The 18,314-nt window shown below is 31.4% G+C and overlaps 3 protein-coding genes across 6 annotated transcripts; 1 reads left to right on the forward strand and 2 right to left on the reverse strand.

Annotated features, from left to right (window-relative positions):
- Positions 1–18: 18 nt before the first annotated feature.
- Positions 19–10,487, reverse strand: mbt (serine/threonine-protein kinase PAK mbt). Of its 4 annotated transcripts, none has more exons than XM_085198838.1 (10): positions 10,224–10,487; positions 9,730–9,886; positions 8,860–9,415; positions 8,536–8,630; positions 5,226–5,417; positions 4,781–4,957; positions 4,499–4,621; positions 4,097–4,261; positions 3,440–3,645; positions 19–3,109 (listed from the first exon to the last, which is right to left on the reverse strand). In XM_085198838.1, exons 2-10 carry the CDS (start codon positions 9,871–9,873, stop codon positions 3,103–3,105), a joined length of 1,665 nt encoding a protein of 554 aa, XP_085054964.1. In that variant the 5' UTR covers positions 9,874–9,886; positions 10,224–10,487; the 3' UTR covers positions 19–3,102. The 4 variants fall into 4 exon arrangements, with proteins under 4 accessions (XP_085054964.1, XP_085054965.1, XP_085054967.1 ...); XM_085198839.1 differs by having other exon boundaries at positions 9,730–9,896; XM_085198841.1 differs by having other exon boundaries at positions 3,429–3,645; positions 10,224–10,486.
- A 1,580-nt stretch (positions 10,488–12,067) lies between these two features.
- Positions 12,068–15,308, forward strand: LOC146530862 (CWF19-like protein 2 homolog). The gene is made up of 5 exons (XM_085199337.1): positions 12,068–12,259; positions 12,346–13,197; positions 13,715–14,098; positions 14,478–14,816; positions 15,079–15,308. The coding sequence occupies exons 1-5, from the start codon at positions 12,170–12,172 to the stop codon at positions 15,214–15,216; spliced, it is 1,803 nt and encodes a 600-aa protein (XP_085055463.1). The 5' UTR covers positions 12,068–12,169; the 3' UTR covers positions 15,217–15,308.
- Positions 15,297–18,266, reverse strand: LOC146530863 (dnaJ homolog subfamily C member 17). Its single transcript, XM_085199351.1, has 3 exons — positions 18,018–18,266; positions 17,305–17,914; positions 15,297–16,154 (listed from the first exon to the last, which is right to left on the reverse strand). The coding sequence occupies exons 1-3, from the start codon at positions 18,090–18,092 to the stop codon at positions 15,958–15,960; spliced, it is 882 nt and encodes a 293-aa protein (XP_085055477.1). The 5' UTR covers positions 18,093–18,266; the 3' UTR covers positions 15,297–15,957.
- Positions 18,267–18,314: the final 48 nt, after the last annotated feature.

Here is an 18,314-nt window from a genome sequence, read left to right on the forward strand (position 1 = left end):
AATTAGGGAAATAAGAGATTTGTTTTTTTTTTCAAAATCTATATTTTTTAACAGTTCTTATGTAACAATGTGATAATACAATATATTTGGCATACCTTAGAAAATGATATATAAGAGTAATTATGAGTAATTTAATAATTTTTTACATGGAAATGGCGGAAACGTTTTGTGATGTAAAAATATTGGAACAACTGCTGCAACTATAATTTAATTAATGCTTAGACTATTTCACAACATAGAAAAATAACAAGTAAAAAAAAGAAAAACAAAATATGTTATTACTTTGTTAATAACTGTGCAAAACCAGATAAGGCCACATTTATTTTGTTTACAAGTTAAGAAAGCAATTCTTTTGATTAGAATTTTGATAAATTGATTTCAACTATATATTTCTATATCAAACAAAGGATTATGATATACAATATATTACCATAAACATTACGATTTAGATTAAATTACGCTTTTTTTTATTCAATGTCGGTAATAAAAACATTTTTTTGATAAGTAATACTTAAGTTATCGAATAATAACATACACTTCATTTCATAATATAATTACAACATAATTCAAACGACAATTTTCTGGTTTATAAAATAAACCTCTTAGTTATAAATAAGGCTTTTTTAAACAATAATATCAAAATAATAATAAATTATAAAGAATACGTTTTTAGGTTCTCCCTTTAAAAGAGTTTATTAAAGTAAATGAAATTATAACTATCGTGTCAATTTATTAATTGGTTTTAATTTTTTAAAAAAGTGACTCCTGAAAAAGGTTATTATATTCTACAATAATGTTAGTGTTTTATTTTAATGTAAATGAATAAAATGGCCATTCTCTAAAACTCAATTATTTCCGTTTCACACTATATAACATTTTTATTATAAAATCAGTGCATTATATGACTATATTTATATTTAACACATCACTCGTGAACTATTTTAATAAATAACAACAACAGGTGCAATATATGCTTACAACTATTCAGGCCACATCAAGGCACTTTACGTCTACAATAAAAAATATTCACTTTGAAAAAAAAAATGTCAAATAGAGAGTTAAAGTTCCATAAAGTGTCATAAAAATGATGATTTAATATAAATACTAAAAATTAAGTAAAGTTTCATACAGTTAATTTAAATAATGATGCATTATAACGGTAAAATGGATGGATTACAAATTTAAGGCGGAATTGAATATCGATTTTTCTTAGATATTTCGAGTACATGAGTTGTTAGTGTGGAAAGTTTAAAACTTATTAATAAGAGCACATGATATAATAATTAAGTACCTAATAATCAGGTAACACTTAACCTGACTCCCCAATATATATAGAAAACGCAAAAAATATAAAAGTAAAAATATATTTTTTTATTATATTTTTAATAGCTGCTCGCGTTTCGATAATAAGTTATTATAGCTACAAAAAATTCATTAACTTTATTCATTTATTATATAAAACCTACGTGTTTCTATCATTTTGAAAAAATTAAGCCTCGTTATAATAGAACAATAAATTTTCTTTAAAAATAACAATTGATGTTTATGTTTATTTGTTTTTAATTTCTTTAATTTCTTGGAATGTAAAACTGGAAAAGTTCATTTATAACACATACATTTCAGGTTTTTTTAATAACTGTCTTACATTATTTAACAATTTCTTGTTAATAAATCAAGTAAATAAGTTATTTTAGTAAATTTCGATAATAATATAATACTGATTTAAATTTATTTAACAGGCACTTTTTCTGGCACTATGAATTATGATACCTTTTATAAACCGATTCAATTACATGAAAAAAAATTAAGTTGTAACTAAATTAATAAAGTTGTACCAATTAAAGATTCGAAAGGACAATAGATAAATAATTTTATGTTTTGCTACAAATGGATAAGTTGAATAAGCATTATGCTTATTTTGATAATCATACACATTTTAAACAATTGTTTGTCTGTACATGGAAGAAACATGTGGAAATCTAATATTTGGGGCATCTATTAATGTAATTAAAACCCAAAATGTTTTACTTACTGTTGTTAGTTTGTCTGTGCGTTTGTTCACGCTTATCTCAGATGGCTTGACCAACTCAAACGCAATTTCCACTATATTGTATTTTGGCAAAATTCCCTTAACATTTAATGTTTGTTTTATTTCAATCGGTTCATAAATAACATAGTTATGTCAATATAACAATAGGTACATGCGGGAGAAGCCGCGAGTGGATACTTAGTAATATATAAAAATTGACGATTCACAATGAAATAACTTTGAAAAAAAACTATTTGTATTTAAACATAATACAAATCTTCTTTTAAGCTAAGGAAATATTACCATAGTTTAAATTTATATACGCAAATTATGAAATCTATTCAACTTATTCACATATAGTAATTCACACCAGGGATGTCACGGAGCCCCATACCCCCCCCCATACTCACTGATAGTTTCTTAAAAACACTTTTGTTTGTTGTTGATAAGGCATTTGCTTATAAGCAGGTTTACACTCTATGATCACGATAAGACGTATAAACAATAACAATTATAAAAAATGGACGGGGTGAATGATGATTAATGATTTTTAATAATAAGTTACACTATAATATCGAGAGTTTATAAGTACAAAGTAAAGGAATGGTAGCGGTGGAATGATTCTCACTGGATTTCAAGTATTCTTAAGTAGATATTAAATATTAATACGTGTTTAAATAAAATATGTCATTTAAGTATAATTTAAGTTTTAAATCATATAAAAGCAAATATATATAAAGCAATTTCCATTTAGGTCAATATCTAAATATTAATAAATTATTGAAAACATGTTTTCATAATAATTTCTTTAACTTTCGCTTAAATGTCGGTCTTAAAGGTCTTTAACGGGGAAAATTACTTAAGTATGCAGAAATATATAAAATTATTAAAATATTTCGATTCACTTGAAAAAATTGACGTTATATTTATTTTTATATGATTCATTTTTCAGTTAAAAAAAGTAAGTATTAAGAGATGTTTTATAGATTGCCATCAATCAGTATCTGCAATTTTACTGGAGCTCTTTTTTTAGGTATTCTTCATTTTGAGTCATATACAAGTATACTAACCAATTAAGACCTGAAAAAGAAATTGATTATATAAAAATGACAATATTACGTACATTTTATAGGTGTAACAGTAGAAAGACAATATAACTATATCGCGCCAAAAAGTCAACATCCACTAGCAGAAGTAAGAGTCCCTGATGGCCGGGTTGATATCACTCCACGAGGAAGCACTTGACGATTCTTTAGCACGTAGTCTAGTGAAAAAAAAAATCCCTATACTATACTTCATGTATTGCGACTTGGAACGTGGAAACGGTCCTAGCTATGACGTCTTCTCCCAATTTTAACGCACATCTGAACCTTACATTGCGGAAGAGGAAGACACATACCGGTTACTCACTCTGCGGGCACCTGCGTCATGAGCGGCACGAGCAGCGCGGGCGGGCCGGCGCGGCGCAGAAAGGGGTGGTGAAGCAGGCGGGCGGCAGGCGCGCGCTGCGCCGGGTCGCGCACCAACGCGCACTCCACGAACGCGAGCAGGTCGGGCGGGCAGCGCGCGGCGCCGCGCGGCCTCGGTGGGGGCATGTCGCGGATGCGACGCATCGCCTATAATAAAGTAATGTTTTCTTTCATAAATTCTCATATTATTTTTGAAGTGATAACTTCTTATGGGAGTGTAAACCGCTTCGTTACGTAACGGGTAAATGTGCCAATCTATCTGGCTTCCCTTTCCCTCAGGAATATGGCTGCGGCAGGCAGGATCTTCCTCTCTCACTCTAGTCCACAGCGCTATCCGTATTTCGGACAAATACTTCTCTCTCAGTGTTTCATAAACATATACCATTGACAATGAGCATATAACTTAAATGCCAATTGCTACTTTTGTAGGACTAAATTATATACACGAAAGTTGTAACACAGCAACATAATATATAACTGTAACTCATTTACGGTTGTGAACTCGAGGTATGACTTATTTTCATCACCTCACATTAACAAAACCAGCGTTGAATTTCGCAACTCAACACTCAATGTAAGACTGTATTTTAAGTTATACCTGCAGCGGTGGTTCATTGAAGAACGGCGGTTCGCCATCCACCATCTCAATGAGCATAATCCCAAGCGACCAAATGTCCACCTCCGGCCCGTAGGGCAGCCGCGACACCACTTCCGGTGACATCCAATATGGCGTTCCCACTAAAGATTTCCGTTTTGGTAGTTCCTAGAAATACATATTATTTAATTGTTTTTTGTTAATTAAATTATTTGTGTAAATAACTTAATATGAATTATAAATATAGTAATATTATTTTTACATATACTTATTCTCTTGTATGGCATAAAAAAGGAGAAAGGTAACACAACTAAACAACATTTTCATTCGAAAGAAAGCTAAATAGATTTAGGCCTTTTTAAGGGACAATCATTATAATTATACCATGTAATAATAATATCGTACCTGTGATACTTGAGCACAAAATCCAAAATCAGACAGTTTTACTCTCCCATCTGAAGTCATGAGTATAGAGTCAGATTTAATATCTCGATGAATCACACCTTGGCCATGTAGATATGCTAATGCCTAAAAAAATAAAATAATTTCAATGTACTTAATTAAAGGTAATGTACACGGTAGATTAACGGTAACGGTATTAATTACGGTAGACGGATAGTAACTTAGTGGTGGCTATGTGGTACGTAAATAGTAAAATGTGGTAGGTAAGTGGCAGATAAATGTCACCTTGAGGCACTGCTTGCACACGGTGGCTATCTGCTCGGGGTCCATGCGCGCGCGCGTGACTATCTGCGTGAGGGACGCGCCCGCCATGTATTCCATCACCACCCACAGCTCGTCGCCCACCAGGTACGACGCGTGCATCTCCACTATGTTGGGGTGCGGGTAGTCACGCATTATTACCTACAAATAATTATTATATAAATCAGCTTCATTCTGTATCCTGCACTTAGTGTTAGGGCACTTCGTTTGCCATTTTCCGCCAAATTCTGGAGTCATTGCATGTGTAGTCGCGGAATTCAACGCCGCGCTTTGCCTCGACACCAGAGCGATAAGAAATGATAAAATTATATATTACATTTCCTCGGATATGAATCGAACCCACAAGCACTTGCGTTTACAGTCGCACGCCCCTGCGTCATAATATTAATAAGCAAAAACATTAATTTACCACTTCATTAAACAACAGCTCTCGTCTGTGCTGTTTCCTCAGGTTCATCATCTTGACGGCGACCCGCCGCCGCGTCCGCGTGTCCGTGGCCGCACACACCACGCCCGTACTGCCCTTGCCGATCTTACTGAACCCGGTCAGTGATTCTCGTGGATCGCCTTCACTTACTACTAAACGTAGGGCTGCACGGAACTAAATAAAAAAAAATAAAAATCTTAATATATTAATATATACCTATATGTTATATAAATGTTAGAGACACTTATTTGGAACTGTAAATTGTAGCTTTAAGTTCGACCCTGATAAAAGACATAATATTTAGATTTTTTTTCATTTCTACAATCTGGTAAGAGAAAAGTCAAAATGGGTGGGATTTGAAGAGGCATCTCTTACTGACAAGGTTTTCTCTATCTACAACACTGAAATTTGTATTTGGGCATTGCATTTAGAGAATTATAAATTGAACATTATGTAAAATCATATGTAGTCGTTAACCACAACACCACAAAAGTGGACAAAAGACTTAAAGCCGGGTAAAATTTAAAAAAAAATCGGCTTCACGCTGTATCCCGCGCACAGCAGGGTAGGCAGAGGGAACCTAGTGTTAAGAAACTCCGTTCCCCACTTTCCGCCGAATTCTGGTGGCATTGCGTGCTGAGTGAACTCAACGCTGCGCTTTACCTCAACACCAGAGCGAAGAAATGGAAATATAAATTTAAATAAATATTTCTTTTTTTCGAGTAGGGATCGAATCCACAACCAGTCACGTTTACAGTCACACTTTGTGCCCCTGCGCCACGACAAGCCTCGAATGGTCTGGCATGAATGTTGAGAACACTATTACAATCAATTTGTCAAAAATCCCATCGATCTGACGTGGGCAAAAAAAATATTCAAGGCCGAAAGTGTAGACAGTGACAGTGATGATGTCGTTATTTTTTAAGTGAACACAACGAACAACAACACAGCGGGAAATAAGCTTGTGTATTGTTAACTTTTTAATTACAAAAGTTACATTATTTAATATTATTTATAACAGCCTGGTAGCTTGTGAAGGTCGTGCATTAGATTCCTCAACGAGACCATAGAAATATTGCTTAGGTCGAATGTTAATTGTGAAACAATGTTAATCTATATAAAAAACAAAATCGTTTAAAAATATTAAAATCTGGGTACAAACTGGAATTTTGGCATTTTAAAAAACCTCCATTCTATCATTACTGTATTAGCTCCAAATAATAGATGTAGCATTAATATTAATAATATTAAGGATTAGATATAATGCCTTGAACTAAATACAAGAATAGTTTAAAAGTAAATACCTATCTAGACTACATGGTACCAAAGGGCGAGGTAAGGATCAACGAGGTCGTGCGCTACATCCCAAAGCGATTTACATAAATAAGGTTTCCAGGACAGTGTCACAAAGCAAGCAAACTAAATACCTATCTGCATGCTAAGCATAACTCTTGTAACTTAGAAAACGTTAACTTTTTGCTCTTTTATAACGTTTTTTTTTACTTTCATCTGTATTTGCATCTATCAAATATCAATCAATGTAATACCATCTTGCAACTCTATGTTCTACCACTTAATGCCGTTTAAATTTCTAGAAAATTTGTACACGTTGTTAAATCCGACGACATCGTGTATTATAGCATGAACCTCGTAAAAAGTTAATAAATCCTTTATAAATCCTTTGTGGGTCTGAGTATACGTGTATATAATAAAATTCCGCAGTGTATTCTTAGTTTGTCACTACAAAAATTTAAAATATCTGTAAAAAAAATTCTAACAAGTAAAGCGTATTATACTGTTCAAGAATATTTAGAGGATAAGCATGTATGGACTTAATGTCTATTGAATGTAATGCAGGATAGCTGCCAGCTCATGTAATAGATTGTACCATTGATTTTGAAAAGAGCAACTGTTGAGTTTCTTACCGGCTCTTCTCAGCAGAACTGCCTTCCGAACCGGTGGTAGCTTTTTGTTCATATGTTCATGCGACGATTCAAAAGTGCTTATAATAATTGCCTATTTGAATAAAGAATATTTTGAATTTGAATTTGAATATCCCTTCCGGGAGACAAGGATAACGAAAATACTTTTAAACGTTTTCGAATTATTTAATATTTATACGCCATATTTATACGTCAGCGTCATTAAAAGTCCAAAAATATTTTAAGAGTTAATTTAATTTGACGAGGAAATCCTTTTTGAGTGTAATACTTCTTAAATATAACATCCAAGGCTCGGATCCAAATAAATCTTAAATTATATCTTGTTTTTCTATCGTTATTATTGAGATGTTTTTATATGACACATTTATAAGCGTCATCGTTATATTTAATAGGTTAATTATATTTTTAATAAGTTAGTAATTGTTACACATAGCTTACATTAGATGTTTCAAATACACATCATTATAAAAATATTATTCATACATTTTCGGTTAAAATGCTCGTGAGTCATATATACTATTTGTATACAAAGTGACATTAAATCACGTTAGTAACTACCTTGAAGGGAATCGAACCTTAGAACACACCAGTTCATTTTTTTTAACCTAAACATAAATATTTTATTATAGTTAAATGGTATTTGTTTTTTATTTCAAACATTCCTTAAAAAGTAATTATAAGTAATTTAAAGAATTGAAAGAAGACTTGTAATTATGTAAAGACATATAAATAATTTAGTGAATATTGTTCCAATACTCTACTCTACTCTACTACTACTACTCAACTGCTGGAGTTTCATATTATTTGGCAAGCTTCACAGACACTGTTTATCACTTTCTGTTGAATTCTTGAATCATACGAGTTGAGTGGCTTAGCCTTGTACCAGTACCTTGTTACCAGAGCGAGGAAACGAAAATATTAAATATTTCATTTTCCCGAGTGGATATCAAACCCACAACGATATCATAGATTATGATATCAATCAATTTTTCATTTATTTTCACTTTTCTTCATTTCATTTATTGGAATTTTACATGTGACCAGCATATCAAAGCAATTGACACAATGTAATATAAGACTTCTTCAATAAATGGATTATTCCTATTTGACACATGAAGAATTAAGATTAAAATTAATAGTTCCAGAGATTAGAGCATGCAGCAAACAGCAGACAAACAATTTTTTTGGCCTTATAACAATAGTAGGAATAGTATGGATTTAAAATATTGTGTGAGATTATTTGTTTAGTAGAGGGCTTCGAAGATTTATTTTTCTTTTGCCATTACAGTGAGCAAATAGCAATTAATAATAATAATAATTCTCTAAAATATAATTAAAACAGTATTTACCTGTTCATGTGTAAGCCGTAATTCATGCTTGGATTCAGTGATGGGCACATGAGGAGCAGGTGGCCCAGGTTGTTGCCTTGCCGCATATATATCACCTATATATTAAAATCTAGTGAATTATATAATTTCATTCATTTGCTTATGTACTAACACCACTGCAACTTTGGAGATTTCTAAGTGCAGGTTAGGTTAGTTATTTTTAAGTTTTAAGGTTCCTAACCAAGTGTGCACATAAAAACCGCCAAATCTATAGCTGTTGAAAATTGCAAAATATATGAAAATCATGTAATTTAAATTTACAGATGGTTCCTTAAATAACCTTACCTAAATTGTTATTTCCATTCATCCCATGTCCCACAGTCTGCGGAGGATGGTTGTGATATGGCATATTAGCATTTGCATTCTGTATATTTTGATATGTCATGGCTGCTAATTGATTATCATTTATTTCTGTTATTGGTCTCACAGTAGCTTCGTGAGACTGCGCCCATTCCACAGGAGAATCTGAAATAGGCTTATTTAATGCATAATTACTATGCTCTCTCCTTAAACTTGGATACTGCTGAGGAGCTGGTGGAACAGGTGGGGACTCTTCAGGTACAGCTGGTGGAATGTTTGGTTGATTTCGAAGGTCTCTTCGTATTCGTGGGGGGCTTGTACTTCTAAGAGAATTTGATCTTGCTACATTAGAAGTTTTTGGTAATATAACTCCATTCTGTATTGGTTGACAAGTAGGATTCGTTGACACTGGCCTAGACACAGAAGCTATAGACGTAGTCCGGTGATCACCCCTTACTATTGTTTTTAAGTCCAATATTTCTGTTGGTGTAATCTCTGAAGGATCTACTAATGGTAGAGGCCTGTTTGTTGATTTCAAAACCTACAAAATAAATTTATAAGTAATATATGCAATGTAGTTCCTAAATGATTTATATTACCTAAATAAAATCAAGTATCACATGGATCCATAATATAGCAAAAAAACAAATTATAATATAGTTTTAAGATGAAACTGTAAAGTTTAGCATGTACCAGTCCATAGTAGCCACTATATTAAAATTTTATACATTTTTTTTAAATATTTTTTATTCTTTGACTTATTTCTACAATGCTTTTAAAATGATGTTAAAAATAAAACATAGTTTGAAGTTTCTATGACTATTTTTATTTGTACAGATATCAATTTTATCTCACCTGGTTGTTGCCCACAAGTGAAGCCCATTGAAGTGGTAATCCAACAAATTTTCCCTCCCTTTTATCAAAACCAGTGTGCACTCTATGCTCAAAATTACTTGGTGGAGAAATCAATGGCTTCTTTTTTTTCTTGGAAAACATCATGCAGTAGAATTTTCTAAAATAAACTATTATTCAATCATAACAATATAAATCTTTACAAAATTTTGAGTTTCTGATATTTCCAACTCATCATTATTTTTATACACGTAATACATTTTTCCATAATAATCTTATGGCAATTTAATTTATAATTTCTCAATTCACTTGAATTGAGAAAGTGTATATCACAAGTTAAAGTAAAAGCTAAAACTTTGAACGACAAGTACATCCGATGGAAAGCGAGTGTAAAACTAAGTACTATGAATAATTATTAATACAGGTAGTCAATGCGTACACGCTCTATAGAAAGTTTTATATAAAAAACAAAACTGTCCAAACTACTATGTATGTACCTGTCAACTTAAACACCTTATTAATTTAATTTCACTCTCATGGAATTCTGTGTAGCCATGCCCAGTCCTATTTTAACAAAATATTGGAAATAACCAAGACATTGATTATATGTAAATATAACAGAAATGTAACACTACAACAACAACTCATTAAAATAGTTTACATTTATTTAGATTCCGTTTTATCTTTGTTTTACAAACATCAATCACCTCGCCTACATGAGTGTCACACAAAACTATTAGTAATCAGAATGCGTTTGAGAATAGCGTAGGGATGCCCGAACATCAACGATTTTCGATGAACATCGAACATCGAACAGTTAAAATATAGATGTTTTAACATCGATATTGCATTAAATAAAACTTCGTAACATCGATGTCAGCCAGGACACATAATCGTTATTTAATCGCGTACACATGTTTTCATATATATTTTGATTTTGATTGATTGATTTATTTGATATTTTAAATTTTCAATAAGTTTTTGATTTTTATTTAGGGTTTAAAGAAAAAAGGAACCCTAATAAGATCACTTTAATATCTGTCCTTCTGTCGGTCAAGAAACCTTTACCTTAAGAACGTTTGGAGATAAAAATTAAATTAAATCAGCTTCACGCTGTATCCTGCACACAGCAGGGTAAGCAGAGGGAACCAGTGTTAAGACACTCCAATTTCCATTTTCTGCCGAATTCTGGAGGCATTGCATGTTGAGTGGCAGAACTCAACACCGCACTTTGCCTCGACACCAGAGCCAAGAAATGGAAATATAAACGTAAATAAATATTTCACTTCCTAAATGTATTGGTGGGGAGCGACCCCACAACCGTCGCGTAACAGTCACACCCTTGTGCCGCTGCGCCTCGACGGTCTCTAAGATACGTTTGGAGATATCGAGTTGAAATTCAAACCATATACTCAGATCTACGGCGTCATGAATTCCTAAAAAGAACATATTTCTACATTTATTGAAAAAGACATATGGCCGTTTATATAGCAAAAAACGTCTACTATAAAGGGAATCAAAATTAATTAGATATTTTCAGTTGACCTAGAATTTTGAAATTTGGCAGCTTGCACATGTAGATAGTACTTATTCAGAAAAATAATAATAATAAAATTATAAGTTTGTTGCTAAATCCTAAAAACTAATAGCCTTAAAGGGGGGCAAGAGGTCAAGTGAAGTATCAGATGAAAGGCTCTGGGTAAGCTAAGCTTGAGTTTCAGAAAAAGCTAGAGACCTACAATCTTTGTACGGAACCTTCGGTGGGCTAGCCCAACTCGCGCTTGTCTGATTTTTTTATTTATTGATGACGATATGTGCAAAAAAAATATCGATGTTGGCTGACATCGATGTTGGCTAACATCGATGCTTTTCTTTCGTCTTATATCGAAAATTGATATTGTAGCTTCGATGTCAACATCGGTATTTTTCTAACATCGATCATCCCTAGAATAGCATTGGCATATAGACAAATTATAATATACATTATATATAAGTAATAATGTTACCAGCAATTAACAGAAGTTATTCTTTACTTCTATAGAGTAAGTAAAGTTAGTAAGTAGTAAGTAAAGTAGTAAAGTTATTAAGGCCAATTTAAAATTATTACCCTTATTGTAATTGTTAGACCACAATTTACTGTGATGTATCACTATTATTAACTTATATTTTAATATAGATTATTTTTTATTTAAAAATTGGGAGCACTTTTAAAATGCAGCTTTTAAACCTAAACCTTTTCTATCCACCCCATTTTCGGAAAATGTGAAAACTAAATAAGATTTTATACATATTTATCTATTATATTTTACCTATATTACAATTGTATATCTATTATCCAGTATCCATTATGAGTAAATGTGTTCTGTGGTCACACATAACAAATAACAACTTCGGAGAATATTTAAACAAAATACAATTTATTTTCATTTGATTTTAATTAAAGATGGAAGAAAAACGTCATAAAAGGAAACATAAAAAATCTCATAATTCAGAAAGTAAACATGAAGAAAAGAAACACCGTAAACGGAGAAATGTAAGTATAAATTTTTGTAAAAATATTCGCTACTGACTAGTGACTACTTTAAGCATTCACGTTTATTGCTTCATATAATATTTTAGTCTTCAGAGAGTTCAGATTCTGATGAGTGGGTGGAGAAAAAAACAGAATATAAAGAAAGAAGAGAAAATACATCCCGTGATGACTGGATGTCCATGACTGGAGTAATGAAAACTTATACAAAAGATGATATTAGACCAAAAAAAGAAAAAGAAGAGAAAGATCATATTGATTCGTATAACCCTTCAACAAGCAGTAGAGAGCTCAATCCTTATTGGAAAGATGGTGGCTCTGGTGTACCACAAACGCCAGAGAGCTACCAAAAATCAAGACAATTTTTAAAACCTTCGAATGATGACAACTATTATTCATCCTCCAGAAAAGACTACAAACATGACACATTAAAGCATAAAGAATCAAGTTTTAAAAAATCATTCAATTGGCGTAAAATTACAAAAGACAATAAAGAACATTTTCAAGAGGACATATCACAGAATTTGTGTGAAGTTTCTCAGAGTGCTAACAAAGCATCGCAAAACCTAAAAGAAATAGAAAGCGAAAAATCTAAAACTAGAGACAAAAACAGTTTATATTTGTCAGATGAGAAAATGAATAAACTGGGTGCAAAAATTATAAAGGCTGAAATACTTGGAGATATGAGGTTAGTTGACGAATTAAAAGCTAAGTTAGAAGCAGCCCGAGAATATAGGAAAAATAATCCAGATGCTGGAAGAGAAAATAATGATGATAGAGTGTTGCTAATGTCATCTTCAAGCAGTGGAAATTATAGACCTCTAGTAAATAATTCAGAAAAATCTCAAAACAGGGATAATAGACGAAAAGCAGAAACTCATGATGGTAGTGGAAGAATTAAATACTTTGGCAATGATAATAAGTATGATTTGGCTCAAATGGTTTGTATATTTACCTTATACTAAGAAACTATGTATAAAAAAGGAGCATAACACTTTTTCCAACATAGTAGGGTAGGCCAGGGGAACCTTTGTTACATTTTGTTCCTTGCTTTCTGCCCAATTTCTGAGATACTGTGTGTCAAAATTCAATAAAAAAAGTAATTTTTTTTATACATATACAGAGGGGGGAAAATTAAAATAATTTTAATATAATCATTCACCAAATCCAGAGATTGTACCCACAACTATTTACAATCAGACACTCACTGTCCTACTTTACTATGATGTCGGATTAATTTACATTTTATTAAACTCTAGCCAGAAGCTATTTTTTGACCTAGCCAGGATAGGTATTACAGTGTTATATGTTATGATATAAATAATGTTAATTAGTAATTAACAACTGACTATTTATTAGAACTTTAAAAGATATTAGGAGATTTCTTTGTGAATTATCTTAATTTTAAAGAATCTAATTTACTTACATTTTTATTTTAAACACTGTTTAACATTTTAGTTTCAAGAAGAAAAATATGGTTCGAATTATAATGAGGATGCTGAGTTAGCTAAAGCTGCAACCAAAAGCAAAAATCCAAATGATGATCTTGAAGATATATTTTTGGACAACATATCAAAAAATAAAAATGATGCTAGAGAAAGTGAGAAAGAAAAACAAAGAGCCATAAAACAGAATGTAACATTAGAAAGGTCATTAGAAGGTTGCAATTATTGCTTTGATTCAAGAAATATGTTGAAACATCTTGTAATAAGTTGTGGTAATAGAGTTTATATGGCACTGCCTGTGACTAAATCACTTGTAAGAGGACACTGTGTTCTAACTACAATACAGCATTCCAGTTGTGTGACAAATGTAGATGAAGATGTATGGGAAGAAATAATGGTAAGGATGTAAATAGCTTTCCTTTTTTTTCTTTTCAGTTTCAACCTGTATCACAGCAGAGGAACCTGGGAACCTAGTGTTTAGAGACTATCCCTATTGACACTTCAATTCTCACCTTTCTGCCATTTCTGGAGGCACTATGTTGCACTTTTCCTCATTACTAGATCTAGCAAATGAAAATTCAATTCCCCAAATACATAGTAAACAGAAAGGCCATAGAAATAGTTATTTTTATCTCCACTCTGGTAATACAAATTGTCTTAACACTGGGTCTCTCTGCAGGATAAGAGAAAGTGAAACCAAAAAGAAATTGAAGATATTTCTACAGAAAATTTCTGTTTTGGTAATATGTTAATTATAATTTCTTTTTGCTTTTTAGAATTATAGAAAACTGATCACACAGTTCTTCAACTCTCAAAATAAAGATGTGGTATTTTATGAGACTGCTGTAAAATTAAATAGATTTCCTCACATGGTCATCAATTGTGTTCCCTTACCAAGAGATGTAGGAGATATGGCATCAATTTATTTTAAAAAAGCCTTATTAGAATGTGAAGGTGAATGGGCAATGAACAAAAAGGTTGTTGACTTAAAAGGAAAAAATGTAAGGAAATGCATTCCCAAGGGCTTGCCATATTTTTGGGTTGACTTTGGTATGGAACCAGGTTTTGCTCATGTCATAGAAGATTTCAATTTATTTTCAAGAACTTTTGCAGAGGTAAATATATATTTGACATATCTATCACTATCATAAATTATGCTCTTATTGGATATTTACAATAAACATTTGGCACAACTCCCAAAAATATAATAATTTAAAAAATAAACTTAACAATACCTTAGTTTTACAATACTTTAAAACTTACTAGCTTTCCCCTCTACTAAGCCTAGCCTATAAATTTTTAATAAGCGGTCTGCGAAAAATAACTCGTAAACAAAAAATCATTGTATGTTGTATTGTTAATTTGTTCTTATTTTAGGAAATCATTGGTGGTATGTTGGACTTGGATCACACGTTATGGAAAAATGCTCAAAAAGAATATGGAGATACACAAAGAAAAAAAGTAATTGAATTTATGAAAGACTGGAAGCCTTTTGAGCAATCAATGAAAGTTTAATGTTGAGAAAAAATGTTTACATGTATATATTGTGAATAATCTATAATAACATAAGGAATGTTTTAAAAATTAAATCATTATTTTTTATTGTATATTTTTTTTATTTTAGAATAAATACTATAAAATATTTCCTTTTCTATAAACAGTGAAAAAATACATAAGAAAACAATAAAATACATTTAGTTCGCAAAGGTGGACTTATCTCTATAAGAGATCTCTTCCAGCCAACCAGTGGAAGTGGATGAGTTACAAGTAGCGGGTGAGATCATAGTACAATTAAGTTATTACTTTAAACATTTAGTTAATTTAGCACAAGCAAAACAAAATACACATATTATATTACAATATATAAATACATAATTAAAACAAATATATATGTCGATATACATATACATACTATATAAAATATATAGTTGTTTCATACATACACATATATATACATATAGTTATATAATAAATATATAAAAAAAATATAACATTAAATCATTAAAAATAGTGAAGTCCTTCTTCCATTTCATATTTTCTTATAAATTTAATATACTATTAACAAATAAAATACTTGCAGGAGGGAATTATATTCATCTTCCACACTCTAGAAAGTTCCATCTATGTCTCAAAAATGGGGTGATGTATGGGAAACGTAATGTCTTAACACTATGTGTTACTATTTTGCTGTTTATTATATATGTGAGAACACTACTTGAAAAGATAACACAAAAAATAAAAGTTTTGAATGTTTTATTATGATTTAGTTTCTTGATCTTCCTTCAACATTTCTTCTATTAATCTTTGTCTTTCAGCAGCTTGTCGCATTTTAGTTAACACTATTGATTCATAATCTCTATCTGACACTAGAGAACTCACATGTTCAGCTTTTTTTGTTGTTAATATAGGTCTTTCATTGAGCCATTTCAATGTAAGAGGGTTTTCTGGAAGACCTGCAACAAATATAATAATAGGCATGAGACCAATATATCAAGAACTTTTTTATAATATTAACGTTCACCATATCAATATCTGAAAATGGTTTTTTATACTATAAAAATTTGAAGCCGTCGTGGCGCAGAAGCACAAGGGTGTGACTAACGCGACAGTTGTGGATTCGATCCCCACTTGAGAAAGTGAAATATTTATGACAAAATGGAAATATAAAAAATTAATTTTACTTTTATATTTCCATTTCATTCTTTCTTCATATAGACTTGAAAATCACCCAAATAAACATGCTAAAAAGAACAGAATTATTTACACACAACCAACCCATTGTCATGCTAGGCTATTACTACATATAAGAAATACTTCTACTGGACAATGAGTTCCTAAAAGGCCACTATTGCTTTATAGTCCTCAGCCCATTAATTTATAGTCCTCAGATCAATAGCATAATAATATCTAACAAAAAAAATGTTACAATTGCTATTTATGTTGCTATTATCTTTGTAGGCAACTTTAACATTCATAAATGAATTTCAACATAGCTTGATAATCTATATATATAAAATCGAAAGGTCACTCACTCATCACAAAATCTCGGAAACTACATGTGCTCAGAATCTCAAATTTTGCATAGGAGTTACTTACAGGACGTAGGTGCTCACTAAGACGGGAATTTGCAATATTCGATTTCTAAGGGGTTGTTTTTGGGGTTGAAAGTTTGTATGAAACTTCGTTACTACAAATGCTAGGAGCCTCAAATTTTGCATAGACGTCACTAGGACATAGTCATGGAGACAGAAATGAATAATACCATAGTTCACGCGGGTGCAACCGCGAGCGGGCCGCTAGTAATAATATATAGCTAAGTGGTTAGAGGGCTTAGATGTTTTAAACCTTAGTGGTATAACACTTAAAAAATAATAAATATATTAATGATCCTTATTAAAAGGATATGTTAAAACAGGTTTACAGTGTGGATAAATGGTCCATCTTGCTCTATAAAAATAAAATAATAAATTTTATTTATAATATATGGTAATTTTTTTAAGACCAAGATGAACCCTTCTTCCGTTCTTGTGTAACCATCTCTTTCGATCTCTCCATTTTTATGTAGCTTATTATTATTATGATGATTTAATTATATCTGTTTACCTTTCTCTAATTCTAATGCCATTTCAGAGGACTCCTTAGAGGTATATTCAACCAAAGCACTACCTTTTTTTTTAGATGATATTATCAGTGCCACTATACTACCATATTTTTTAAGAAATCTATTTAAATTTTCATCATTGTATCCACCATTTGTAGAATCATTCTTTTCTGCTTTCCAGCTTATTTTAATTCTATTTAAACTAGAGTCCCATATAGGTGTATTTAAGTTATTCAATGTTCTTTTAATTTCTTCTTTCATTTTTTGTTGTTCCTCTTGAAGTAATCTGTTTCCTTCTCTTTGTAATCGTTTAATTTCAGCAGCTAATTTTTGTTCATCAGTTAAATTTGTAGTGGATCCACCAGAGGAGGCTTCACGTTCTCGCCTTTCTAAGTCTTCTATTAATTTTCGCCTTTTACTGTCTAGTTCTTGTTGACGAAGTTTTGTTGCTGCTTTCGCTCTTAATACTTTGTCATAAGCAGCACGAGCCGCTTTGTCTGTTAATATCTCTAAAGCTTGCGATAACTCGTGAAACGTTTCTGCAGCTTTTGGGTCGTCAGGATTTTTATCTGGATGACATTGCAATGCTTTTTTTCGATATGCTTTCTGAATCTGTAATTGGAAATAACTTTAAAATGGTGTTTAGATAAATAAATGTGATATATAGAATATACATTCCAAATTTATTTTTTTATATAAAATGGTTTATTATTACCTCAGATTCCGACGATGATATCGGTATATCAAGTAATCCATATAAATCTAAATCTGTTATATTTTTTTTTGCCATTTTTTGTGTTAAGGTAGTTAGATTGTCACAGTATTATTATATTAGCCCCTTAATCCTTTGTAGTTTATATTTTAATAGTTGTATCTATTCCTATTTAATATATAATATGTAATTAAAATCTAATACGTATATTATAAACATAACTTTATATGGTATGTCAGTGTCAAAATGTCAAAATAATCGGAAATTCATAGATATAAAACACAATGACATTAACTCTTT

The sequence above is a fragment of the Heliconius melpomene genome, chromosome 16 (assembly GCF_056956725.1).
Source record: "Heliconius melpomene rosina isolate 202511_hmr_F chromosome 16, ASM5695672v1, whole genome shotgun sequence".
NCBI lineage: Eukaryota > Metazoa > Arthropoda > Insecta > Lepidoptera > Nymphalidae > Heliconius > Heliconius melpomene.